Source organism: Anolis carolinensis, chromosome 1 (genome assembly GCF_035594765.1).
Source record: "Anolis carolinensis isolate JA03-04 chromosome 1, rAnoCar3.1.pri, whole genome shotgun sequence".
NCBI classification, from domain to species: domain Eukaryota; kingdom Metazoa; phylum Chordata; class Lepidosauria; order Squamata; family Dactyloidae; genus Anolis; species Anolis carolinensis.
Genome location: NC_085841.1, coordinates 258,993,982 through 259,021,931, shown reverse-complemented (window position 1 = coordinate 259,021,931; position 27,950 = coordinate 258,993,982). Strand labels below are relative to the sequence as shown.

The 27,950-nt window shown below is 40.4% G+C and overlaps 1 protein-coding gene across 8 annotated transcripts in view; it reads right to left on the bottom strand.

Annotated features, from left to right (window-relative positions):
• Positions 1-27,950, bottom strand: part of myrf (myelin regulatory factor) — a 121,798-nt gene that overhangs the window by 24,468 nt on the left and 69,380 nt on the right. For 5 of the 8 annotated variants that reach the window (XM_008115871.3, XM_008115873.3, XM_062967460.1 and 2 more), the window contains 12 exons: positions 26,597-26,918; positions 24,289-24,470; positions 23,780-23,903; positions 14,113-14,308; positions 13,059-13,135; positions 11,988-12,098; positions 10,139-10,229; positions 9,207-9,272; positions 6,442-6,642; positions 5,735-5,843; positions 4,674-4,783; positions 3,178-3,338 (listed from right to left, as the gene is read on the bottom strand). In XM_008115871.3, the coding sequence (XP_008114078.2) occupies positions 3,178-3,338; positions 4,674-4,783; positions 5,735-5,843; positions 6,442-6,642; positions 9,207-9,272; positions 10,139-10,229; positions 11,988-12,098; positions 13,059-13,135; positions 14,113-14,308; positions 23,780-23,903; positions 24,289-24,470; positions 26,597-26,918 (1,750 nt within the window). The remainder of the gene's footprint in view (positions 1-3,177; positions 3,339-4,673; positions 4,784-5,734; positions 5,844-6,441; positions 6,643-9,206; positions 9,273-10,138; positions 10,230-11,987; positions 12,099-13,058; positions 13,136-14,112; positions 14,309-23,779; positions 23,904-24,288; positions 24,471-26,596; positions 26,919-27,950) is intronic. The other 3 variants (XM_008115872.3, XM_062967459.1, XM_062967461.1) reach the window with 2 other exon arrangements.

The following is a 27,950-nucleotide window of genomic DNA, read 5'->3' as shown; positions in this document are numbered from 1 at the left end:
AGGGACTCGGAGCGGCTTACATGGGGCCAAGCCCGGGTGAAAACAGCAACCAAAATAAAACACATCAAAAGATACAGACACAAATGTGAAAATTTTACACATTGACATAGTAAAAGTTTAAAAAGATAACTATAGTAAAACATGAATTTGGCACCCTGGTAACAATAATAAAAACGAACTGCGCAAAGTGCATCGAGTGAGTATTGTAAACACGAGGTAGTTGACTAAGTGCTACAATCAATGAGAGAGCAACTTGGGGTGGGATGGACCCTGTGGCTATATCAAACTAATAGAACAAGATACAGTGCAACAGATAAGGAAATGGTCACAGGTACAAAGTCCATCATGGGGATGGGGGATTCATTCTTCAAAAGCCTATTGGAAGAGCTCTTCCTAAATGCTACTAGGGTGGGGGCTTGCCTACTCTCCCTGGGGAGCAACTTCCAGAGCTGGGGGCCACCACGGAGAAGGCCTTCTCTCTTGTCCCCACCAACCACGCTTGTGACCGAAGTGGGAGCGAGAGAAGGGCCTCCCCTGACGAACAAAGAGATCGTGCAGGTTCATAGGGGGAGATGCGGTCACGGAGGTAGGTTTTGTAGGCGATCACCTGGACCTTGATTTGGGCCCGGAAGGCCCAATTAAACACATGTGGAGGACACCAAGTTGATGATGGCTTGTCTAGAGCAGTGTTTCTCAAACTGTGCTCCTCCAGGTGTTTTGGACTTCAGCTCCCAGAGATCCCAGCTATCTTAGCAGCTGTTAGGAATTGTGGGAGCTGAAGCCCAAAACAACTTGGGGAGCACAGTTTGAGAAACTCTGGTCTAGGGTAATCAGTTTCACAGTTTGCCCCTTTCCAGAAAAAGCTCTGGAGTGACATAAGAACAATAGCCACCATCTGAATGCAGTGGTGTTTATACCACCTTCCTTAATAAATGCAGAATATTTAAAATATGTTTTCAGTATTGAGTTTAGGCTAAACTCTTTAGATGATAGTATACTAATTAAGGGGCAAATATCTTTGCCAACAGATAAAAATGAGGCAAGAGCTTCAGGGAGAAAGGCGGGGGAAGAAAATCAATGTATCAAAATCAGCATACAGAAGCAGACAGTGATCTATGTTCCAGGTTAGCTAGAGATTTTTTCTCTCCCTTTGCTGCTGTGTGCTGGTGAGGTTGCACAGTTTGCATTAGCCTATGTTTTAATTAATAGTACTCTAAATCAATCTCAGGTGTGTGAAGTTAATTTTGGATTATTGCCATATATCAATTATGCTTTTGCTATCCTTCTTAGTACATTTTAAATGGGGATTTGAAGATGCAGATTTACACCAAGATGCTTCTTCAGGGAACTGAGATAAATGATCTGTCTAAAGATCTGAGGCATAAGTGTGTTCCCCTTGATCATAACCTGCTATAATATGTGAGACATCTGTTCCACTTCTGTGTTCAATTGCCTGAAATGCAGCACCACTTCATAAAACACAAGAAGAAAAACTGTGGAATTGGGCTATCATAAATTAAAGAGAGGGATGGAAAGTAGTTTATTCCTTCCTTTTTGGGGCTGGGGGGGGGGAGGGAAGCAAGGTCTTAAAACTTAATAAACACGTGCGCCTACTCAAAGCACATTTTCCTTATTTTTTTATTATGGTGATGATTTTAATGTTGCTATCCAAAGTAAACTTTGTGTTGTCGAAGGCTTTCATGGCTAGAATGACTGGGTTGCTGTGAGTTTTCCAAGCTGTATGAGCATGTTACAGAAGCATTCTCTCCTGACGTTTTGCCCACATCTATGGTAGGCATCCTCAGCTGTTCTGAGATCTGTTGAAAACTCAGCAAGTGGTATTTATATATCTGTGGAAGGTCCAGGCTGGGAGAAAGAACTCTTGTCTTCCTGAGGCAAGACATTTGGCTACCTTGATTAGCACTGAATGGCCTTTCATCTTCAAAGCCTGGCTGATTCCTGCCTGGGGGAATCCTTTGTCCACAGAAATGCTGGACCACTCTAACAACCACCATGTCAGACTACACAGAGAAGCCACTGAAATCCACAAGAATGTGGACAATTTCAACAGAAAGGAGGAAACTAAAAAAATGAACAAAATCTGGCTACCAGTATTAAAAAAATCTAAGATCAGGGCAGTAAATAAAGAACAACACTCAGAAAACAGGGGAATTCCAGGCATGAAACAATCAGGGCCAGTTAACACCTCCCAACAAAGGATTCCCCCAGGCAGGAAGCAGCCAGGCTTTGAAGTTGAAAGTTCTAATCAAGATGGCCAATTGCAACATTCACACTTGTTTCAGGCAGACAAGAGTTCATATCCCTAGCCTGGACATCATTCCACAGATATATAAACCCCACTTGCCTAGTTTCCAACAGACCTCACAACCTCTGAGGATGTCTGCCATACCGTGTTTCCCCGAAAATAAGACAGTGTCTTATATTAATTTTTGCTCCCAAAGATGTGCTAGGTCTTATTTTCAGGGGATGTCTTATTTCTCCATGAAGAAGAATTCACAAAAAATGAACATTTATTATATACTGTACAGTAGTTGTAATCATAAACCAGCATAACCAGACAAACTGAATCGTATCTAGAATTTCTTGTTATTACCACTATTTCCATGTACAACAATCTATGGTACTTACATTTACTGATCCTGCATACTCTGGTGTTCTGTTTGGTGGGCATGCTTCCAAACAAAAACTTTGCTAGGTCTTACTTTCAGGGGAGGCCTTATATTTAGCAATTCAGCAAAATCTCTACTAGGTCTTATTTTCCGGGGATGTCTTATTTTCGGGGAAACAGGGTAGATGTGGGCAAAACATTAGGAGAGAATGCTTCTGGAACATGGCCATACAGCCCGGAAAACTCAGAATAGCCCAGAGTAGTTTTTGTTATATTATTAATTATTATTTATTAATGATTTTTTTTTTACCAGAAAGCAAATTAAAATGTAACAAAGTTAGATTTTCTTTTCTATTAATGCAATCCTGGTAATATGTTCCACTGTCTTCAGAGTAGCTGACTCCTAGGTAAATGTATATAGGACTACAGCTTAACTGTATGAGAGAGTTAAATCTTCTGACAGCCCACTCGCTTGTCCATCCAGAGTAATGACTCCATGAAGAGATATGTGTGTGTGTATGTGTGGTTTAAAAAAATCTCTATAATACCTGAATGCTCCAGAGCTTACAGTTGATTTCATACTGTCCAGTCGTTTGAGCTTGGCCAGTTTGTGACTCCACCGCTCCAATTCATCAATCCGGTTTTCCAGGTTGTCAGTCAATTTGCAAAGCTCCTTCACCGCCCCAACATTTTCCATAAAAATACGCTCCTGTCATTAGAAAAACAGTTTACTCTGACACATTTGGTTTGCTCAAGCTCACACTCTGTGCCTTATAGATTCTTGAACCTTATTGTGAAAAACATGCTCTTGTTTCATTCCAATACGGACTTTCATGTCAGAAAGATTTCTAGTTTCATCAAGAAGAAAACCTGATCTTCCCACGTAGGAACTCTTGAACAGATTTCCTCAATAAGCAAAAACAATAATAGCAAAATCAAGGTGCAGGTATATATAATGGCACAAACCAACCAGGAATTGGCTGTAAAACAGAAGGTACAGAAGCACATTCTTTTGAAAGGTGGTGGAAGTCTAAATGTTTGTTATATGTTTTTTTTACCTCACATGCTTTTTGGCAGGCCCTGATCCTTTTCACTCCAGATATGAAAAAACCATATTCTTATCTCTGGCTACTGACTAGATAATAGTAGCTATGGATCTCTTCGCTCAGTGCAGCAGACAACCAGTGTAAAACAGAGATAAGAGGCCATCCAATAATTTTTAAATGTCAATTCCTGGCACTTTTAAATACCTTCACATTTTTGAAAGTACAGTAGAGTCTCACTTATCCAACACTCGCTTATCCAACGTTCTGGATTATCCAATGCATTTTTGTAGTCAATGTTTTCAATACATAGTGATATTTTGGTGCTAAATTCATAAATATAGTAATTACTACATATCATTACTGATTATTGAACTACTTTTTCTGTCAAATTTGTTGTATAACATGATGTTTTGGTGCTTAATTTGTAAAATCATAACCTAATTTGATGTTTAATAGGCTTTTCCTTAATCTCTCCTTATTATCCAACATATTCGCTTATCCAACGTTCAGCCGGCCCGTTTACATTGGATAAGCGAAACTCTACTGTATATTTAAACTCTGAATATATGCGCATAGAATAAAACTATGTTTTGCATGCTTGAAAATTATTGTTAGGACTGTGGTTCACTAGACATTTAAAACTGGGTTGTAGTTTGACTGACTGAAATCTGTAGTAAAGGGTTATTTTTAATAGATGCACATAGCAGCTATTAAAAATTGTTTTGAATGTTGTCCCACCAAAACACACAAACACACACACACAAATAGATAATAATGGTATATGCTTCCATCCCCTTTAATCTGTCCTTGGCACTTCCCCCAACGAGGAAATGACGCCTTTCTCAGATTTGAATTTGGCTGCTGAGCAAAAAATAATAATAATAATAATAATCCAACTCTACTAAGAAGGAATGGATATTTTCCCCCAAACATCCATTCTGACCAACCCTCTTCCAGTACGTTTGTTACTTACATCTTCTTTAGACCATTCCACTCACCTTATTCACCACTAGGAAGTTCTCTATGGTTTTTCCACTGCTAAAGACCATATCTCCAGAATCTTTCACTGCTTCTGGAAGAATCTCTCTCACCTCCTGAGCAATGACACCTGCACAGAATTTTGTTTAATTTTAAACTATATTAACATGTTACAATTGCCTTTTTACATCATATATTCTCAGATCTACACATGCCCCCACTGCCCAACATACTTCATATATCATTATGGAAATACAGCTCTGTCAGTTCTATGCCTTCTACTTATTCCAATTCATCCACTGTATATAAGGTAATACTAATTATTATATTTTCTAATTGTCCATGCACAACCTTTCTTGGTCATTTGAATTTCCCCTATTTTTTACACATGAAGTTAATACATAGTTTCCATGTATTATCAAATAGATCTTTTTTTACTTCACCTGCACAGAAAGGGCAACATACATCACACACAAAATATCACTGTTTTCTTTGAGGTCCACAACATATTTAACTAGGTACTCTCTAGGATGATCCACAATTGAGTTTTACAAACCAACCATCATATGGGTTTCTGTGAGTTTTCTGGGTTATATGGCCATGTTCCAGAAGCATTCTCTCCTGATGTTTCGCCCACATCTATGGTAGGCGTTCTCAGAGGTTTGGAGATCCATCGGAAACTAGGCAAGTTTCCAACAGACCCCACTTGCCTAGTTTCCAACAGACCTCATAATTTCTGAGGATGCCTGCTATAGATGTGGGCAAAACATCAGGAGAGAATGCCTCTGGAACAATGGATGAGCTTTCCAACCCTTAAATAAAGGACGTCCTTATACAAAGAGACAACTGACAAACCTAGTAGTATACCTGAAGAAAAGACATCTGGCATATATAATAGCACATCCTACGTGAATGAAGGCTGATTAACATGATTTTTTGTCACATGATCCTAAGCAAAAGCAAAATGTTAAAGTGGTGCAGCACAGAAGGACAGGAGAACATAAAGTCTGTCACACATATATTGAATTCAACTAATCAGTGCTGAAGTGCAAATTGACACTTGCCAGTGCATGGACCATACCTGTTTCAAAAGTGTTCTCCAGGCCCACAGTGGCAGCAAACTCTGGCTTGTAATTATAGTGCACCAATCGCATCTTGGATATCCTCTTCAGCTGCTCTGTGGTGTCCACCTAAAACCATAAAAAAGAGAAAAGAGTGATTCCATCTGTGGCGGAGAACAAGTAACTAGACATGATCTAACTTATATGCTAGTCTAGTCTTAAGGAACAGCACAGTTAGGTCTTTAAAACTACAGTTATAGCAAGATAGTCACTACCATTGTGTTGATGTCGCTACATTGTCTTTCACTTCTGTCTTGCTGCTTATGTCTTTGGGGTGGTGGTCCTGTTCTTTCTCAATCTTTATATGGGATTTGGTTCAAGTGCTATAGAAGGCATTCTTAATTTCAGATCAGATAGCCTTCTTTAATATTGCTTGTGATTTCTCTGAATACTGAGCTCCTGAAATCTGTGGGCTCTACTGTGTTTATCAAAGAGATTGGTCTGTTTCTATGGCATTCTCAGTTTGGCTAGTAAGAAGTAGTAACAACTATATCCAAAGAAAATCCACCGTTCTCATGAAATGGTCCAGTCTACAGATATAAACTTCATGTATGGCAGGGGGCTGGACTAGATGGTCCATGTGGTCTCTTCCTACTATTATTCTATGAAACTGTAACGAAGTTTTGTGAATTTCCAAAGTGGAACTTATGAAGTGCTGAGCTCTTACCTCCTGGATGTCATCTTTTACCCGGACGTCCGATGGATGCATAAGAGATCCCATGACTTTCACATTGCCGTGGACAACCAAGGCTTCATCAGGGCGGTCGGTATTGATGCCAACTCGGCCGTGGTGAAAGACAGTGTCAGGGAGCTGAGCACGCTGCCAAAGAACATCACTGTCACTCTCAAACTGACCTGGATTAGAGGCCTGCAAAAAAGAAGAAGAAGGAAATCCATAGGAGACAGTAATTGTAAAGAGAAACTAAGATCTGAGAAGGAAAGATAAGATTAAATGCAAGGTGGAGCTACCTCCTACTCTTTAAAAATGGGGGTGGTTTATATCGATGTTACTTGATCTAAATAATTTTTAAAAATATTGTCCATTGAATGATAACAAACACCAAGCCAGTGGATACAAACAAGCATAAGTACAATCCATCTGAGTAGTTAAAACTGACTCTAGAGTATCTTTACTAGCTTAATGAATGTCTTTGCAAGTATAAAGCATACTAGACAGCTACGAGTAGATTTAGTTACCTTCACTGTATGTTTATATAGCAAGTTACAGAGTTGGATTACATAGTATTATGGGAATCCCTGTTTTTGATTACTCACATGGATAAGAACATCCTGTTCTCTGTCCATGTTAGGAGGTAATGATACAATCTCTGTCAAAACCTGCTCTGCATTTGAACTATACCTTTATTCTAACACTAAGATGTTTATAATATGGGAAAAGCTGTCTGAATCAGCTTTCCAACTAAGGACAAGGGATCAGCCTGCATCTAGAATTCCAGTGAAATAGACATGCTTTTCCAAACCCCCCCCCCCCAAAGTTATGTTGCATTTCCCATTTCAGTACAGATATGAGCTCAATAACCCCCTTACAACATAAACCCTCAAAGAACTGTTAAGGAAGTGATAGGTGCAGTTCCCAAGACAACAGTAAGCTAAGACACCAAGAAGACTTGGGAGCAACAAAGGCCCCCCACATGTATTTCCCTTATTTAAATAATCATGCTGTTCTCCATTTTATCACTTGGCCTGTACCCTCATAGTAAAATTAATTCCAAGACTAAACCTAGGGTTCAGTTTAACTTGCCTGCCTTTCTCTATATGCTGTTCTTTGAACTCTAGGGATACTAGATAAACAAGATGACATGGTCACTTAGATGAAATTCAGAAAATGGAAAGTAGGAGAGCAAAGCAGAGCAACAGGAAAGAGAAAGATTCTGTGCAGCTGGTCTCAGGATTATGATTTTGTGACGTACCAATGATATATTCCTATTTAATAATAATCTATGCATGCAAATAGATGGGAAATAATTTTTAATAAGCTACAATCATGTGGTGTCACAGGATTAAGCCTCTGTGCTTAGGGCAGAATTACACAAAAGCAATGGAACAAAATATTTTTTTCTTTTGTGCACTTGCACAGAACATGTATTGTACGGGTTTTTATATCACATGGGAATGAAAACATGTCAGCAACCTTTGCCACAGAGAGTTTTGAAAAAGACTTCTGGACACCAGAACCAGTGTCCATCTCCTTAATTAGCAAAATAATTAGTTCTGTTCAAATGCATTTGGTTTGCGAAAGTATAGAATGGATACAATTCCAATTATATGTCTAAAAAACTCAGAGTTGTGGATTGTTTCCATCTTTCAGAGCCCTTTTAAACCCCAGTGTGAATATCTGTGTAGGATCCACATTATCAATAGAACTTCAAGGTCCACCAACCAAAACCCATGTGTAAAACAGTGGTTGACAACACAGAGATATTCCAAAGCAGTGCTACTCTAAATAGTAGTCCATAAACTGGTGCCTATTTCTGCTCCACTTTCTTCTTTCTTTCCTGGCACTTTTCCAGGAAAGAATAAACAATTCTACCCTATTACACAAATATAGTGCTCATCCCTTACATACTGGGGGGAAAATGTTGGTTCTCCACATCAGATTGCCTGATAAGCACAGTTCTATGAATTAGAAAACACGATACCTACGAACAGATGCTCAATCAAGAAGAGTTTGAAACCAATTTGGTGAACCAAAATCACAACTCCTTTCAAACAAAACTCCATTCTATTTTCTTCCACACATTGTGCATGTGTGTGTGCAGGAGGAAGGGATCTTTACTGAAAGTGTCAGATAACCGGGAATCAGAATTTTTGATGATCTAATGAAGTGGTTTTCAACCTGTGGATCCCCAGATGTTTCGGCCTTCAACTCCCAGAAATCCTAACAGCTAGTAAACAGGCTGGGATTTCTGGAAGTTGTATGCCAAACCACCAGAGGACCCACAGGTTGAGAACCACTGATCTAATGTAAATTAACGAAAGATCTATCAAGGTACCTGTTTTCTGCCCTGATAAGTTTTATATTCAAATCAAACAAAATCTAAATGACATCTCATGTCACACTAGCATCTCCTGTTCCTATGTTGTTGTTGCCACTGTCAATGTTTAGACTTAAGTTTGCTGGCCAGATTGGATTCTCTTAGGAAATACTGAACATTTGTGTGACGTTGCTTTCAACACAGTATCAGATAATATTCTATGGTTGGCACTCGCATCAACATTACTTGTAGGTTATACAAATCAGCCCTACACCAGATGTGCAACCAAGCCATATATTTACATTAATGCAGACATTTTGTGAGCCTCACTAACAGAATCAGGGACAACTAAGCTCTGCCCTGTCCCCTCATCCTACAACAGATCCCCCCTCCTCACCTCCACCCCGGAGACTGCGTAGTTCAGCATGCTACTTACTTGTTTGCAGACTCCGGGGTCCCCGTCCGCCCTCTGTTTGTGTTTTACCCCCGAACCGGCCCTTTGCTGGAGGAAATGGACACAGCACTTAAAAAGGCAGCAGGGCGGAGATAGCCATAAAGTCACAGCCTAGTGTCCTCTTTATCTGCTAGAATATCTGGCTGTGTAAGAACTAAAAGTGACCTCTTCCCATGCCCTTCCCCAAGTTTAGGGTCTCTAGGACCCAAGGGTCTGATCTATCCTGAAGCCTACTAAGAAGTCAAGTAGCTGGACTGAAGTCTCTTTGTGAACAAAATAGCCCTTACATGGGCAGGGCAGAATAGGAACAGATCACAATCTCTCTCCTAGAAGTGGTTTCTTGGTGAAATCACAGATTTTTTTCTAAGTTCCATTTATTTGCTCCCAACATCCATTTCCCAAGGACCTTAAAGCATGTGTCTGCACAAGTGCAATGCTGTGGATTGGTTTAACATCAGCACCTTGCTGATGAACATTTGACATACACAGCTCCCTGTAGCATGAGATAGAGGAAAAAGGATGCTGAAAATGCAAGCTAAATCATGTCCTCCAGGCAGCAGAATTGTGTGGGTTGGGCCTACATTTAATCATTTCTTGGCTCTGGGCACTTTAATCAAGATTCAGCCTTTGTAGGAACCTACGTAGGCTCTATTAGTATTTAGTAAGCCATGAAATATGCTTGGTGCTTGCAGAAACATCTTTCTGGATAGGAAAGAGTGAAAGCACAGAAAGCAAGACAGTGGGGAGGTAGGAGGGTTGTGGATGGGAACAGTGAAAAGGTCAGTGAAAGTTGACGGGAAATCAGGGACCATTTGGAACCAGCATCACTTGGTCAAGCCAAGTCTAGAGCTGTAGGAACTCAAAAGTAAGGAAAACCATGGCCTGTAAGATGAAGAGAGAAAAGAGGGACTTACTCTAACAATGATGCGCTCAGAGATGTGAGCTGCCAGAGTGTAATTCTGGTTCTGGGCATGAGCTTGCAAGGCCACAACCAGCATGAAGTACCTGAAAATAAGAAAATGGGTTGAAGAGCAAATGAGCACAAGCTTTCTATTCTGCTTCCAAACACATTATTTACATCTACAGTAGAGTCTCACTTATCCAACACTCGCTTATCCAACGTTCTGGATTATCCAACGCATTTTTGTAGTCAATGTTTTCAATACATTGTGATATTTTGGTGCTAAATTCATAAATACAGTAATTACTACATAGCATTACTGCATATTGAACTACTTTTTCTGTCAAATTTGTTGTTAAGCATCATGTTTTGGTGCTTAATTTGTAAAATCATAACTTAATTTGATGTTTAATAGGCTTTTCCTTAATCCCTCCTTATTATCCAACATATTCGCTTATCAACATTCTACCAGCCCGTTTATGTTGGATAAGTGAGACTCTACTGTATTTCTAGTGAATAAGAAATCTTTTTTCTTTTCAAAATTCTGTTATCAGACGAGGGAACTCTTAGTTCTCTGAGCAACACTGTTAAAGGCTAAATTTCACCAAAAATGCTTAAATTTTGATGGCTACAACAATTCTAAAATAAACCAGCCAAAAATCAATCAGAGGTGATGGACTATGTCACAGAATGACAAAATGCAATAAAAATTGGTACTTTAAATCTACTCATTCTCTGATGAAAGGGTAGAGAAAATCTGTATGAGGCCATAAGACAGAACAATCTACTCTCCGCTTCAACATGGAGCATTCATGATTTTCTGAGCTGTAGCTATAGCACACCCCACAATTTCCTACAAAAACATCCTGATGAACCCCAATCAGACCCAAAGATCTAGCCACCGCCTACTTTAATTTAAAACACTGCATATTGCAACCTAGTAATGTTACTTAAAAGCAGATCAAAATGTTATTGAACTTAAGACATAATCTTGATAGTTCGGTCTGTTTTTCAGATTTCAAGGCTGAGAAACAGAAACCCATACAGTTACATTTGCTTCACATAAGCATCATATAAACTAAATAATAATAATACATTTTATTTATATTCTACTTTTTCTCCCCAGAGGGACTCAAGAGTGGATTACAGAACATATATAAGGCAAACACTCAATGCCTTTACACAACAACATATAATACACAGACAAAGGTAAAGGTCTTCCCCCCTTTTTTCATCTCCAGCGTCTGGAGGCGATGCTCAACTCTGGCCATGGGGAGGTGCTCATGTTCCATTTTCCCCTGATGAGGAGCTTGTTGTCCATAGATGTCTTCGATTGTATTGCTGGCATGTTTGCATATCGGCACGGGGCGACCCTTTACCTTCCCACCAATGCTGTAACTACTGATCTACTCACATTGCATACTTTCAAACTGCTAGGTTGGCAGAAGCTAAGGCTGACAATCAGGAGCTCACCACAACTCGCAGCTTTGAACTTCCAAACCTCTGGTCAACAGATTTCCTGCAGCTAGCGGTTTAACCCTCTGTGCTACCACTACACTATAGAAACTGCATGGTATAGTATTCTGAGAAGGATTAGAATCGCCACTTGTCCTTGAAAACCTACTGGGTGATCTTGGGCAAGTGATATTCTCTCAGCCTTAGAGGAAGGTAAGAGTAAACCCTCTGAATAAATCATGGCAAGTAAACCACATAATGGGTTTGCCTTAGCATTGCCATAAGTCAAAAATGACTTGAAGGCACATATTGACAAGTATTACCCCCACTGAATGAGAACACAAATACGCACATGCCAAACTCAGGCACAAACAGAGAGGAAAAGAGCAGAGTCTGTGAGTGCTTACCTCTGATCAGGATTCGGCTTGCCTTTCTTCCTCATGTTGTTTGCTGTGGTCTCGCTGAAGTGAAGTCGTCCCACAGTGACCTTTGTAACCTGTTCTGAAGGCAAATTGACCCTGAAAAGGGAAAGATGCAAAATTAAGTATGCATCTGCACCTCCCAAGATGAAACTCTGCCTTATGAGAAGGGAAAATGAAGCAGAACCAAGTGAGGTAAGAAGGGTTAAAAGAAAAGACTCGTATTTAAACAATCCAATCTATAAGAGAAGTTATGAAGAGGAAGCAGAACTCGTCAGAATCCCTGAGGCACCATGATGATAAGTCATCCTGGCAATTTGGGGGGCTATGAAAACCAAATTCTCCCAAAAGTAACTTTTCGAGGTCTGCAATTAAACCCCCTTCTACACAGCTGTATAAAATCCAGGTTTTTTTTGGGGGGGGGGGGGTTGGTGTCAGGAGCAACTTGAGAAACTGCAAGTCACTTCTGGGGTGAGAGAGTTGGCCGTCTGTAAGAACGTTGCTCAGGGGACATCCGGATGTTTTGATGTTTTTCCCATCCTTGTGGGAGGCTTCTCTCATGTCCCCACATAGAGCTGGAGCTGACAGAGGGAGCTCATCTGCACTCTCCCTGGGTAGGATTCAAAATGGCAACCTTCAGGTCAACAACACAACCTTCATGTCATTAGTCTTGCCACCACAAGGATTAAATCCACTGTGCCACCAGGTGCTCCAATCCAAATTATCTGCTTTGAACTGGATTATATGGCAGTATATACTCAGATAATCCAGTTCAAAGAAGATAATGTGGACAATCTGCCTTGGTATTCTGGACTATATGGCAATGTAGACACAGAAGTCAGAGTTCTGGCTGCTTCATTTAGCAGGGGGAACTGGCATTCAAGTACATTGGGCCCTTGGCATCCACTAGGAATTGGTATATGGCCCCTTCATAGATACCAAAGTCCATGGATACTCAAGTCTCATTTAATGGAGAAGCATTAATAATATGATGACTCTTGTTCTAACCCCAATGGCCTGAACAACCCAGCTTCTCCCTGATGCCTGAACAGTACTTACATGACAGGATTAAAGGGCCGTTTGCTGCGGTCGGACTGTGACTGTTCTATGTTGATCGACTGATTCAAGGCCTCCAGCTGGAAGAAACAAACAAACTTTTTGGGAGGAGAGGCTTTTTCTGGGGATCATGCCAGAAAAGGTGGAAGATTTAAGTCAGATTCATAGATATATGTCATAGAATACATAATTAAACTGCAAGAAGATGTAGCAAATGTAGATGCGTTTGAAGGTGGCTTACACACATTCGAGCTTGGTCAGGCTATAAATAGTACTGATTATTATGGCTATGTAGTTCCTCCATATCAGAAAAAGTACACGTTCAATAGCAGTTGCTAAGGAATATGAATGTGGGAGGATGACATTGGATTCATGTCCTCCTTTGTGGATTTTAGATGCAGCATCAGTTTCATCATAGTTTAGATAAGCCCTCCGGTTTGATCCAGATGGCTCTACTTACATGATGTTCATAATTGTGAGTAAACACGGAGATGTGAAAATAATCACACAATCAACACTATTCTTTTTCAGAAAGAAAGAAACCCTTTGCTTAAATTCAGACACAGCTGTGCCAATAAGACAGTTGCTGAATATGAAGTTAGATATTAATATTTAATTTTGCTAGTTGTTTATTAATTTTAATTTTGCTATTATATATTTTATTGTTAAGGACGTGATTGTAAACTTCCCTGAATTAGATATTGTGATGGGTGGCAAATAATTGGCAGAAAGATAAGAGTGTGTTTCTCAAAAACTGCTGGTGGCATTTTGTGCTGTTCCATTTAAAAACCAGGGGAAGTTTCTAAATATTGACATCACTGAACTGCCAGGTTTAACCTATAGCTAATTTAGTAGAAGGAAGTGGACTAATGGACAACAGACACACTGATGTTCATAAAGACATACATTTTCTACACTATCAATATCATCACATACATGGTTCACAACCAAGATATTCACAGTTATGCCAGACACAGTTACCAGTATTTATCACCTCCCAGCAGACTATGCTTCTCTTTCTCTTTAACTATTGCAACTTCCCAGTATTTAGACTTGCCTTCACGCCATGAAGTTTCAGGTAGAAGCATTCTAATGGCTTCAGGCCTTCGGGAGTCTTGACATACTTAGGGTCTCCAATCATGCCAATGTAGACAGTGACCTGGAAATGATTCTTCTTTTGGCACACAAAAGCATCATCACCCACAGAGAAGTTGAAGCCTTTATCTGCATCTACCCGGTATGTGGGCATTGGTCTGTCACCAAAGGGGAACAAGACAAGACAACATTTACTGGGCAAAAGGACAAATAGGGACACTGGGAGCACATGAAAATGTGTACAAGATGTGTCAACAATGTCATTTACGTATGAATGCTTGTTCTCATAATCACAAACTGTACAATCTACTTCTGCCTTCAACATTCTTCTGGAAACTACATTAGAAGGCTAACAATGGATTTCTTTTTACACAATTCATCAGCTGGACATAAGGCATCACTGGTAATCACTCCGGGAATTAAACACTATCCCAAGATGTCTCTTCTGAGATAAGACAAACACCAGTGCAAAGAGAGAGAGAGAAAGTGGGAGTAAGGAAAAGGAATCCCCTGTACAAATGCAGGGAGCAATTATGTAATTTTTGGAATATACTGTAAATTTATTTGTGTTTTGACCTTTCTCAAAAAGCTCAGAGCATTGTGATGCCCTCTAAAGTTATCCTTACAATAATCAAGTTTGGTAAGAATAGTTGTCCAAAAGGGCTTGTGTTTAGATGATCCAATCTATAAGCCAAGTTGTGAATAAACTTCTCCTTCCATGTGAATGGGGAGCCCTTCCACACAGCCCTATATCCCAGAATATCAAGGCAGAACATTCCACAATATCTGCTTTGAACTGGGTTATCTGAGTCCACACTCAGATAATGTGGAGTTTTCTGGGATATAGGGTTGTGTGGAAGGGGCCGGGGAAACAAGCCAGGGAAGTCACTATTCATACAGTATAATTGGCTCTATACATTTGATTTGTTTGGAAGCCACTGTTCCCTGGTTTGCTCATGACGGGAACCTAGAATTAAGTCCAGCTTTCTTCTTTGTCTTCCCACTTGTAGTTATGTCCAGATCCACCAAACTCATTCATATCTCAGTACATTTGGTGCTGATTTCATTATCTCCATGTAGCCAATAGCGACCAGTGCCTTATATGACTGAATGAGGATGCAAATCTGGATCTTCATGGCCCTTCCAACACTCTGTCCACCACACTACCATGGTTGTGACAGGAAAGGGGATTTCAGACTTTCATACACTTGGGATTGATGCAGGATTTCCAAGTGATAACAGGACAAGGCTCCTGTAACTTCTGTAACTGTATAAAAATGGAATTTCTGCAGTTAGCACTTGTCACAGAAGTTACATCTTCTGCATTTCCCTCTTTTGCACAACCATGAAAGGTACAGGATCTCATAGTTTCAATGCGTCTCACCTGGCAATCCTCGGATTAAGGAAACATGGGGGAGCACGAACTGAGATGAGAGCCATGACAGATTAGCTATTTTATCATTTAGAGCAATGGTTCTAAACCTGAGGGTCCCCAGGTGTTTTGGCCTACAACTCCCAGAAATCCCAGCCAGTTTACCAGCTGTTAGCATTTCTGGGAGTTGAAGGCCAAAAACATATGGGGACCCACACGTTGAGAACCACTGATTTAGAAATAGTACCAAAAACAAACATACAATCAGGAGTGATGTGAAACCATCCAGTGTTTTAAAATATTTGGTCCCCCCCCCCCCCCCCCAGTATCATGTCCACTAATTGCACTGACACAGCCCATCCGCTCAATTAAGTGATCAGGTTTATCTTCTGGTAAGTCCTAGGACTGCACAGCCTCTCACTTCAGATGGACATTTTGGGGTGGGGATGAATCACATAAGACATTTCCAGATGAAATCCAGGACTGTTGCAGACACACATATGTAGCTACATTCACATGACTGCCTTAAATCTGGTTTGAGAGCAGATTTACTTCTTGCCATTTACAACCATTTCTCCCTCATCACTTTCCTGATATTAGCACATTCAAAGTCTTATGTACTCAGGATACAAAGCAGCCGCTGCAGCTCAGAATGGTGGGGGACCGATGTAGCAGCTGGGCAGGTTTAATCTCTGTCTCCTTAATGGACTAGTTGTCATGGAAACAATGAAAATATGTGGCTTTCCCTAATGTTTCTCCCCCTTCCCCAACCCTTGGCTCCTGAGATGCCTGGACTGCGAGGTGGGGAAGGTCTCTCTGAAAGAGATTGCCTCACAGACTGACACGCACATAGAAACAGCAACCTGAAGGGCTATAGTTCAAGTAAAATCCTGTTGTAGAAATAAAGTTAAATGCTGACAAATCCCATGATGCCGGTAGAATTACATCTTGTGTATTCGTCTATGGAATCTACACTTCAGCACTGTTTGTTTCTTTTTTTTTTCTTCCAAATTTGCAAGTAAAATGTTCTTTGCTTCCATTCTGGTTCTCTTCTTAATATAGGCAAATATAAAAAGATGGCCTCTGATACAACATACTCAGGGAAAGTTTTTAAGGTCTGTATTCTTTACTATAAAAACCCACCCATAACTACGTGCAGTAGTAGAAATGGAGATAAGGAAAGATGGGCTTGGAAATGGAGATGAGCACCAACCCCCAGAGTCGGACACAACTAGACTTAATGTCAGGGGAAAAACTTTACCTTTACTTTAACTGCATGCTTGCAAATGCCATAAATGTTTTGCAGTCCACTAAGCCTTTTCTTGCAATGGGTTTTTGATGGATCTGCTGTACCTTCAGAAACGCATGTAGTGTTTGCTGGTATCTTTAATGGCTAAGGCTTTACAAAAACATAAAGGAAAAGACTGAAGCAAATTCTTTTCCAGACTGGTTTGACATCATAATGAGAAATTAAAAAGGAAGGATGGTAGAGAACAGGAAAGATGGTGGTTTGGTGATTGTTTGACCACAAAAACAAGTGGGATAGATGAAGAGAATCCACCATAGTCATTAATTTAATAATACAGCATAATGTTTTATTTTAATGTCTTGTTTTGGTTTTGAAAAGTCCATTGACTGTTCCCATGTCTGTTGATGATCCTCCTTAAGATATGCCAGTAAGAACTGGCTAAATTCTATGTACTGTCAGCACCCTCAGATTGAGTGATCCTGGCAGGATTTGTAAAATGCACTGCTTAGCTCTCCCTCACAGCCTTTGGGGGACCCTGAACTGCCAGAGATGTGCCCTGAACAAAAACCAGATGGTGGTCACAGAGCAAGCTACCTTTGCCAAAAAGTATGAGAGGAATTTCTCTCCCCCTCTCATCCCTTTTCCTCTCATTTTGGTGATTCATTTGCTTGTCCCTTCCTCCTTACAGAGCTCTGCTGTTGAACACTTTTTGAAAAGCCAATTCCTTTTTACTCTTATTGCCCAGAAAGCAAAAGGCACCCTTCTTTTTCAGCCTTAAGTCACCTCACATCAGCTTTCTTCAGGCTTCGCTAAAGTGGCTATGGATCCACTCATAAGAAAAATACATGAGATAAAGTAACTACTGCAAAGAGCAAAGGAAGTCAAAGGAAAAAGGAACATCTCAAATAACTTCTGTTTAATGTTCACTCAGGAGAATAGCTGCCAAACATGTGCCTAGAAACAGAAGGGGCAGCCCCTTCTCTGCTAAGAGACATGGGAATGCCTTTACCCAGAGGAAAACAAATGATTCAGGCCCTCTGCTCATCATAGCTCTCAGGAGAGCTTTTCTGACTGCTAGCTAGGATATTGCACAACCAACTGTTCTGAATGCAAACCAAACTTCCACTTTAGAAAGAGAGCAAGCGGTTTAAACCAAGAGACTGAAATGTTTCACCAAGAATGTTCCAATCTGAAAAAGTATTGGACCAAACCTAGTATCACATCAGTCTCCAGGTCCCACCATGAAAAAAGTAGATATTGTGCTCAGAACAGCCAATAGATAGATTTGTTGACAGGTTTTCATCTGCAGCCAAAGTTAAAATAGTTGGTCTGAATTCAAGGGACAGCAAATCATCCATTGCAAATGGAATACATGTATGAGCAGAAAGAGGGAAAGCTTTTTTTCTTTAAAAATAAGAACAAATCATTCTGAACATACAAGAAATGGAGAAAGGAATAAGGTATGCTTCTTTCCTTCCCTATCATTTGCCTCTTTGCCCATCACTAAATTAGGAATTTGAGCTACTACTCTAGTCAAACCATGCAACTTCTGTTCACAGATGAAATTAGCTAATAGGGAAAGGGTTAAGACTTTTTCTATTGTGTTTTGCACCACTTTGGGGAATTCAGGAGGAAAAAATCATTCTATTTTTCAAGTGATCTGAGGACTTCAAAGGACAGCTTGCCCTTTGCTCACATTGGAATTACAGTGAAAATACCCACAAAATCAATTGGGTGATATAAAAGACAGAAGGAATGAATTGGTGGAATACTGAAGGGACTATGAAGAGTAGGCAGAAAAGAAATGAGATCAGCAGCATTGGAAAAGCGAAAAAGCAAGGAAGTACAACAGTAGCAAATTGGACAGGAGACAAAGGCAACAAGTTAGTGATCCTCAACAATTCAATGAACCATGCTCTCATTTCTCAAAGATAGTATTATATGCTCAAGTCCCTTTAAGGGGCACAGGAAATGTATACGCTTATACATATATTCTGTTCTTTTTTAAAAAATTTAGATTCTGGAAGAAATTCTGTTCCAAGGCAAATTCTACTTCCTTGTAACAATTCAGTTTGCACCCAACCCTTCCAGAAGTGTGTGTGAGATTAACAATCTATATAATACCATTACAATGGTACACCAATGCCTAAAGGGGTTTGTTTTAGGAACTGTTGGCCCTCAAAATTGATAATTGACCTTAAAATAGTTTTCAATATGAATTCTGAGAAATGTTATTCTAATGTGGGGACAAAGAAATAGTACTAAAGGATTGCAATTTTAAAACTGATCCTGCATTCATTTCAGCTATCATCTGGAGGACATAGTAAATTGTAGATTACAAGGGTAAAACATTTTAGGGTAAAATGCTTTTTTAATGATCAAATGACTAACCAGGATGAAAGTGATGGTTTACTTGCTTGTACTTGAACAAGGAGATGGTTGACTTTGACAGAACAAGGACATTGCTGCCCCTGTTCTGTCCTCTCCTTCTCTTGATGCATAACTAGACATAATACAGGGCATGATGTCATCATGCAAACTATATTAGATCACATTTTCTTCACATCATTCATTGCCCATCAACAGTAGGGAATTACAGAAGACAGTGGCAATGCTACTAACACTGCTCTTCCGCTTTTTTCTCTTCACATTTCAGTCCACAAACTGCCTTAGATCTGACTTCAGATGGCAACTCCACACTTAGCAAACTTTGGCAGGTGCCAAACAAAACATAAATATGCTGTTAATATTCAGAGAAAATTATTATTATTATTATTATTATTATTATTATTATTATTATTAAACTTTATTTGTACCCCGCTAGCATCTCCCGAAGGACTCGATGCGGCTTACAAAAGCCAAGGCCTCAACACACAATATAACAATACAAAACAAAAGGCAAATTAAAAACAATTAAAACCGTATAAACAACAAGCAATAAACAATACGCTAAAACACAATAAAACTGGGCCGGGCCAGAGTAATGGGTACAAGATTAAAAGTGCTGATGTGACAGGTGATATATAAGGCTTATAGGGCAAGTGCAGAGTGCGATATACGATCTTAGTTCTAATAAAGTGCTTATGGGACTTGGTATTGGAGATTTCCTATTAATCTGGGAAGGCACATTGGAACAGCCAGGTCTTCAAGTTCTTTCTGAAGACTGCCAATGTAGGGGCCTGTCTGAGATCATTGGGGAGGGTGTTCCAGAGTCGGGGGGCCACCACAGAGAAGGCCCTGTCTCGTGTCCCCACCAACCGCGCTTGCGATGCAGGCGGGATCACGAGCAGGGCCTCTCCAGATGTTGGAGACCATGTCTTTCTTAGAACATACAATTCCCCCTGGTTCTAGCTTTCTTTTATTATTTCCAAGATGTGCTACGGCAAGACAATGAGCTGGCATCTCCATGACTGGTCAACATCAAGATGTTAGTATGCTACTGCAATGCTTCTAGAGAACAGATATATTAAGGGGAGTGGGATAGAGAAGAGAGAGAAGTGGAAGAATGCTTTGAATCAAATATTATTGTTTATTATGCCAGACAAAAATCTTAAAATTTGAAAGCATAATACCTTATAAGTATAGAGAAAAGGAAAGAAAGAAAAAACTCATTAAATCCATATAGTATGCAGAAGCAGGCAAACAGATACTGGGTTACTGAACCAGTTTTATGTAACAGCAAAGCATTTATTCTATAGGGAAAGAGCAAGGGATACAATAGCTTGTGCTCTCTTCCTTTTTTATTACTGTGAGGGCATATAGAATCAGAGTTGGAAGAAGCCCTAAGGGCCATCCAGTCCAATGTCCTACCATGCAAGAATGTACAATTGAAGCACTTCCAACAGACAGCCATTCAGCCTTCCTTTTAAAATCTCCAGGGAAAGAGACTCCACCTCACTCTGAGGCATCATATTCCACTGCTGAACAGCTCTTACCATCAGGACGTTCTTCCTACTGTTTCCTTCCTATTCTAAGACACCTGGTCTATGAATTGGAAGTTAACCTAAAAGTTCTATAGAAAGAAGGAAGGACTGACTAGCTAAAACAGGGGTCCCCAAACTAAGGCCCGGGGGCTGGATGTGGCCCTCCAAGGTCATTTACCTGGCCCCCGCCCTCAGTTTTAGACTTAGGCTCGCCCAAAGTCTGGAATGACTTGAAGGCACACAACAACAACAACAATTCTATTTAATTTGAGTATCTCATTGGCCAGAAGCAGGCCCACACTTCCCATTGAAATCTTGATAGGTTTACTGTATGTTGGTTAAAATTGTTTTTACTTTTAAATATTGTATTGTTCTTTCATTTACTAATATTGTACTGTGGTAATTAATATAACATACTGTGTATACGTATAATATTGATACTAATATTATCATGTAATACAATATAATACTAATAATAATACAATATAATAATATTAATTATATATTAAATGTAATATTACTAATAATATTATAGTATACTGGTATAGTACAATATAGTAATATATAATGCTAATATTGTGCTATGCTAATAATATAATATATCGTATTTACATAAAACTTGTAAGCCGCTCTGAGTCTCCTTCGGGGTGAGAGAGGGTGGGGTATAAATGTAGCAAATAAATAAATAAATAAATAAATAAATGTTGTTGGGGTTTTTTTTTGCACTACAAATAAGACACGTGCATAGGAATTTGTTCGGTTTTTCCCCCCCAAATGATAATTTGGCCCCTCAACAGTCTGAGGGACCATGAACCAGCCCTCCACTTAAAAAGTTTGAGGACCCCTGAGCTAAAATGTACCATCCCTGTGTGATTATTATTATTTAAAATTTCTATTAAAATCAATTCACTTTATTTTCAGTTACATTATCTGGGGTATAAATAGCAGTTATTTCTGTAATAGTATTTTTAGTTCAAGAAATAATATGGAGGAAGCAATTACTAGGGTCCCTCTTACAGATACAGCCTTTGATTGGTGCCCTAAATAAAATACTCCAATTATATGCTGTGAAGGAACTCAGATAAATCATGCTCTGCAAGACCTTGAGAGGCAGCCCTGGACAAAGTGCTCTGCGTAGGCATCCTAGCCCATCCAAGAGCAGACTCCCTCTGATACCACAGCTGGCTTCAGTGTAGATCACTAGCCCTTTCTCTCCACATCGCTCCCATGAAGCCAGATAATAATCTCATTTTATTTTGTATGACAGACAACAAGGGCCTTTCCGTGTCTCCCCAAATGGAGCCAGAATGAAGATACAAGCTGCATAGAAGCGAAGGGGCGGAGAGTGTTCTCAAGAGTAGGCCATTCCTGGAATCTGTCCGGCTGCTTGCCAGTTCTCGATCACCTTTATGGAATGTGGGGAGGATCTGCAGCACTTTTTTCCCTTGCAGATGTCTCTCTCGGCCTCTAAACTGTGTTCACTTGCCCCTCTCAGCCTCTGCCTCTCATCTCATGTGGCTCCCGCAGCCCTCTTTTGTCTCAGTGCAGCTTTCTCCAAACCAGGAACCTCAGCTGACCTCCTCCTCTTTCCTGTAAACCATGTGCCCAACTTCTCAATACTTTCCCACCAACCCAGCTCTCCAGGTTCCTCCTGTATATGCTGGAAAAAAATGTAGCTTTGAAAATATCATACCTCCACTTTTTGTCCAAGAGAAGTCCCTGCTGTGTGGCTGACAAATATTGGAATAAATAATATGCCTAAACTCCTCCCTCATTTCCTCTTTCTTTATCTTTCTCCATGCTCCAAAGTCTAGCAATCTATGTCTTTCATTATCCTTATCCCTGCCACTGGTTACAAGCCTTAGTCTTCATTTTCCCTCCTGGCATTTGCCACTGAAACCCTTCCAAATGCTGTCGGATTCAAGTTCCCATAAGCCTGGATGAATTACAATTAAAGATGTAATTCAGTCTGGAGGACAGCAGATTCACTAGTCCTCAGTCTAAATATTTGCTAATTTCTCAATTGGGATCTTTCTGGAGGTCAATGGAAAAGTTATTTATTTGTGTTTTGAGATATAAAAGGTATTTATTGTGTTATGATTAAAAACAGCACAAGGGATTGCCTCTTTTAACTATGTGAGGGAACTTCACTCACATCTCTTTGAGCATCTTCTACCATGCAAGCTACTTTTCTTGGCCTGTAAATACTTTCTCTTCACTATCACTACTTTGCCCAGCTAGGGGAAAGGATGTCACAAACCCCTTAATACAGTGGTTCTTGTCCTGGGGTCCCCAGATGTTTTTGGCCTTCAACTCCCAGAAATCCTAACAGCTGGTAAACTGGCTAGGAGTTCTGGGAGTTGTAGGCCAAAAACATCTGGGGATCCCAGGTTGAGAACCACTGATTAATACCATGTAGTCTTCCAGATGTTTTGGGCTTCAACTCCCAGAAATTTTAGCCTACTTTGCTAGTAGACAGAGAACATAGAAGCTGAAATCCAAAACATCTGGAGGATCAAATATTGGGAACCACTGCATTAATGAGAGCTGTTGACCAGGTGCTGGTGAGAGAACTTTACTTGTCACCTACTTTTACATAAGGGCATTTCTGTTCCTTATTGCAAGAAAGAATACTGAATTTGATTGTTTGCCCATTAAAAGGGTTGTGGGCCCACCAATACAGGAACAAGGGTGCTCATACAGGATGAAGTTTTAATTTTGAGATATAAAATTAATAAGTATAGATATATTTTGTTGGATCAAGAAATTCCTCCACAGTGTCAATGTGACACTGGCAATTCCCTTTGTCAACTCACTTTTAACTTAACTCAACATGTACTTTAACTTAAAGCATTAGCAGAAGTCATTCCAGTTTCAAATCCAGATGCAATAAACAATGTATGATTGCTATTGTTACCACCAATATTAGTAGCAGTAGTAAATTATGTTTGTGTAGTGGAGCAATTCTAAAAGGTGCAGATTTGGCAAAAGGACAAAGATAGGCATATAAACCAGCTTCCAATTCCTTTCGGGGTAAAACGTGCATTATGTTATTCTGAGCTATTATATTATTATCTCTACTCACAGCTCCTTGTAGTTGACATCATACAGAGTTGCCCACTTGTTCTGTTGATGTGCCTGCCATTTTATAGACTGGTAGTTGGGATCCAAGTAGGAGCCATTCAAGCTGTCATTGTCTTGGATCAGACCTGTAACAAAAAGAAGATGGTATCTTTACATATGCCTACAACACAATGCAAACTCTTCCTATTAGTCTTAATAGATCTTTCCATGCTTTGCTCAATATGAAACATCTTTATTTTTGTTTACGGGGTTGGTCTGTTGTTTTTTTTAATCCAAGAGATAATAAATAGTCTTCATTCCCTGTTCATTTCAAATGTTGAGAACTTTGTTCCTAGTCTTTTTGTAACAGGATGTTTACCCAAGGCACCCCACTATATAAGATGATCCTGCCATTTTATCATCCCACTATCACCACCATTACCACCATTTTGAGGCATATATTTCATTTTGGAATATCAGCAATCTCTGAACACTAACAATACTGTGAGTTCTGATGGAAAGACCACATACCTGGTGAAAGCGGCCCTTGCTGGTGCCATGGAGGAGTTTGGACTCGGTCAGGGTTGAGTGGCACAGACCCTGTACCTGGCTCCTGCTTTATCATCCCATTGAGCATCTGGGAATTGAGTGTATTTGGGGGTGACTCTGAGTGTTTCCTCTTCTTGGCAGGGTGCACTGGAAGGCTGTGGGGACTAACCACAGAAAAACAGATAATAAGACAGAAATAAGCTGGCAAGAGAACATTCCAGGCTCATGTGGCCCATGAAGGTAAAGATAAGAAGAGTTAAAAGATAAACTAGGCACTCAAAGAGCCTGTCTGCACAGGGAATTGAGTTGGGAAGGGGGTAAATGGACTCTGGGATCCATATGATTTATGGGGTCAATTCATCCCAACTGGGGGAAGGCTGCTTATGAAGGCATTGTGGCATTTTTTAAAAAAGTCACCTGCACTTTGTGGCAGTATAAACAGTTAGGCCACTTCCTATTAAGAAATGGCCACACGTATTTACATGGCCATCCCGCTTTCCCCAGGTTCAGGCAGCTCGGGGATAAGGGATGGCATTTACCTTCCTCCATTGTCCTTGGCATAGCAGTGACTGCTAGGCACGAAATTGGCAGTGGTCAACACTCATCGCATCCACTGACGCTAGCCAGAGGGATGCCATGACTGGAAAAGGGGGAAGGGAGGAGAGAGTGATTCCTCTTTCGTCCTTTCCCCTCTCTACTGTCATTGCTCTGGCCATGGGAAGGTAAGAATGGTGGGTCAGCACCACCAGGCCATGCAGAATCCAATCAGGTATCAGGCCAGCTTGGTGCTGAGCAGTGCGAAAACCTGCCAGTCACTGAGCCAACATGTATATGAGTCATGATAGTCTCCACCTATAGTTTGAAGTATGCATCCCTGGGGGGCAGGGTGTTTTGCAGAGGTCAATGTGAAATAGAAAAGTCCCCGCCAGCTCTTGAAGTTCCAAATAAATGTTGGGTTTGTAGAATAAGTGGGTAGAAAATAAGTAAAACACCCTCTTAGTCTCCACTGCCAAGAGCAACACTCCTTTTGAATCTAGAAGAGAAGAATGGAGTCAGAGGTTTGTTGAACTCATTAAATTTTTTGTCAGACACAATGTTAGGTAAGGTAAAGGTTTTCCCCTGACATTAAGTCTAGTTGTGTCTGACTCTAGGGGTTTTTGGTGCTCATCTCCATTTCTAAGCCGAAGAGCCAGTGTTGTCCATAGACACCTCCAAGGTCATGTGGCTAGCATAACTGCATGGAGCACTGTTACCTTCCAGCCAGAGCGATACCTATTAATCTACTCACATTTGTATGTTTTCAAACTGCTGCTGGGATAACAGCGGGAGCTCACACCACTCCCTGGATTCGAACCACCAACCTTTCAGTCAGCAAGTTCAGCAGCTCAGCAATTTAATCCGCTGCACCACCAGGGACTCCAAGATATAATGTACAGTTAAATGTGGCTATAAACTTGGCTTTAAAAATGTACTTCTCTGTTGCTACTGTTAATATAAATCTAGTTATAAAAAGAAAAAAGAAAAATAGTTGACCTTTTGTTTTCTACAACTCTTTTAAACCAAGGTAGGAAACCCTGAGTGAACTGCAGCACATAGGGATGGGGAGGAGAGAAACAAAGTGATGAGACCTCTAGCTCATCTTGTATTATAAATCCATCAAGACTATGAATCCCTACAAAGTTCTGGCATCTCCAGAAAGTGCTAAGATAGCATGACAAACAGGAATCAGATGTAACCTAAGAAGAACTGGAACAAGCATCTGATATCCAGGTACATGTTAGCAAGACTCTTGGGAAATAATATTGGGAAGGTTCCCTCTAGATTTAGTGAACACAAGAAAAAAAAGGAACAGCAATGGGGTGTTTGCACATACCGTCATCACAGACTAGGTTTACACTCATTCCCATTCCCCAAGGAACCCAGAAAGGGTTTCTGAACAGAATTCTCACTTCCTTTGACAGATTTCTACAATTTGAATGATTCACTGAAGGAATCTATGACAGTATACCGAACTACAACTCAGGTGGGTCTACTTCTCACTGTGCTTTGCTCCTTTTGACTATCATTTACATTTCCACAACACATCACAAGCCCCCACTAGTTAGCACCATCATGCTTCAGCCTCCTACAACTGCAACTTAGAGCCTGCACAATAGATACACAAAGTTTTCTTATTCTACAGTGCTACATCACAAAAGCATCAAAATAAAGAAGCCAAAGGAGCTTCAAAGCAATTGTAATGATTCTTTTCCCCTTTCACCTTTCTAGTGTCACAGTCCCAAGCACTTACTCTGCTCCATGCTGCTGCAGTAGCTGATGAAGCATCTGTGACTGCTGTGCATGGTGAAGATCCCCAGGTGAGATGCCCTGTCCAATGGTGAACTGTGGCAGAAGAGGCTCTGCCTTCATGTACATGTCCCGCTGCATGCTGGGATAGTGATGGTTGTGTTGTTGCTGGTGTGGGTGAGGTGGTGGCGGTGGAGGTGGTGGTCCCTGGAGATGGGATGGTGGAGGGAGTGGAGGAGGTGGTGGAGGTGGTGGGTGCTCCAGCCGTGAAGGGGGAGTCATGTGGCACATGTTCTCAGGAGTCATCGTTCGAAGGAGGTGAGGATCTAAAGACACAAAACAATAGTAGGTGAAGTTGAGTCTCGTGCATAGCCAGATATTCAACATAAAAGCCATCTTCTTTAATATTCCTATTATCTTAGGCAGCAATCTCATTCTGTTCTCAGTCAAGTTTGCACAGGGCTATAGACATGGTCCTTCAGGGGAATGGCCACATCTGGGATATTTCAGTCACCTTCTTTATATTTTAAGCTTTTTATGTATAAAAGTACATCGCTATATATTTTATTCACATGGGTGTGTGGTAGATTAAATCTCTATTCATTGTCCAGTGAGAGTTAAAAAATAATAATATCTAACTTTGGCGCTGCGGGTTAAACCGCTGAGCTAATGAACTTGCTGACCGAAAGGATAGAGGTTCAAATCTGGGGAGTGGGGTGAGCTCTTGCTGTTAGCCCCAGCTTCTGTCAACCTAGCAGTTCGAAAACATGCAAATGTGAGTAGATCAATAGGTACCGCTCCAGCGGGCAGGTAACAGCGCTCCATGCAGTCATGCCGGCCACATGACCTTGGAGGTGTTTACGGACAATGCCGACTCTTTGGCTTAGAAATGGAGATGAGCATCAACCCCCAGAGTCGGACATGACTAGACTGAATGTCAGGGGAAAACCTTTAGTGTTGTGGCAATAAAGTAGAATTACTGGTACACACCCGAGAGACATTAATATTCTTTGATCTGTACCAAAATTAATGTATCTGCTTCTTGGTTAAGAGTTACCTGAACTGAGATTTTTTGAAAAAATATTATTTGGATTTGGTACATATAGGTGGAGAAAAGATATCTTGCCTTATAAGAGACTAACCACATATTTCCTGTATGTATGTTTGCACATTACCAAGTTTCAGATTTGTTGAGTGAAGTCCAATATGTAGGCCTTTAATAATCAAACAACTAAGAAAATAAAGACTCACACACCAGTATATGTCTAAACAAGGACAGCCAACAGTTACAGCAGATCTGTGCAGCTTTCATGTATTTGAAGTATAAATATGTTTATAAAAGGTATGACTAAGATGCT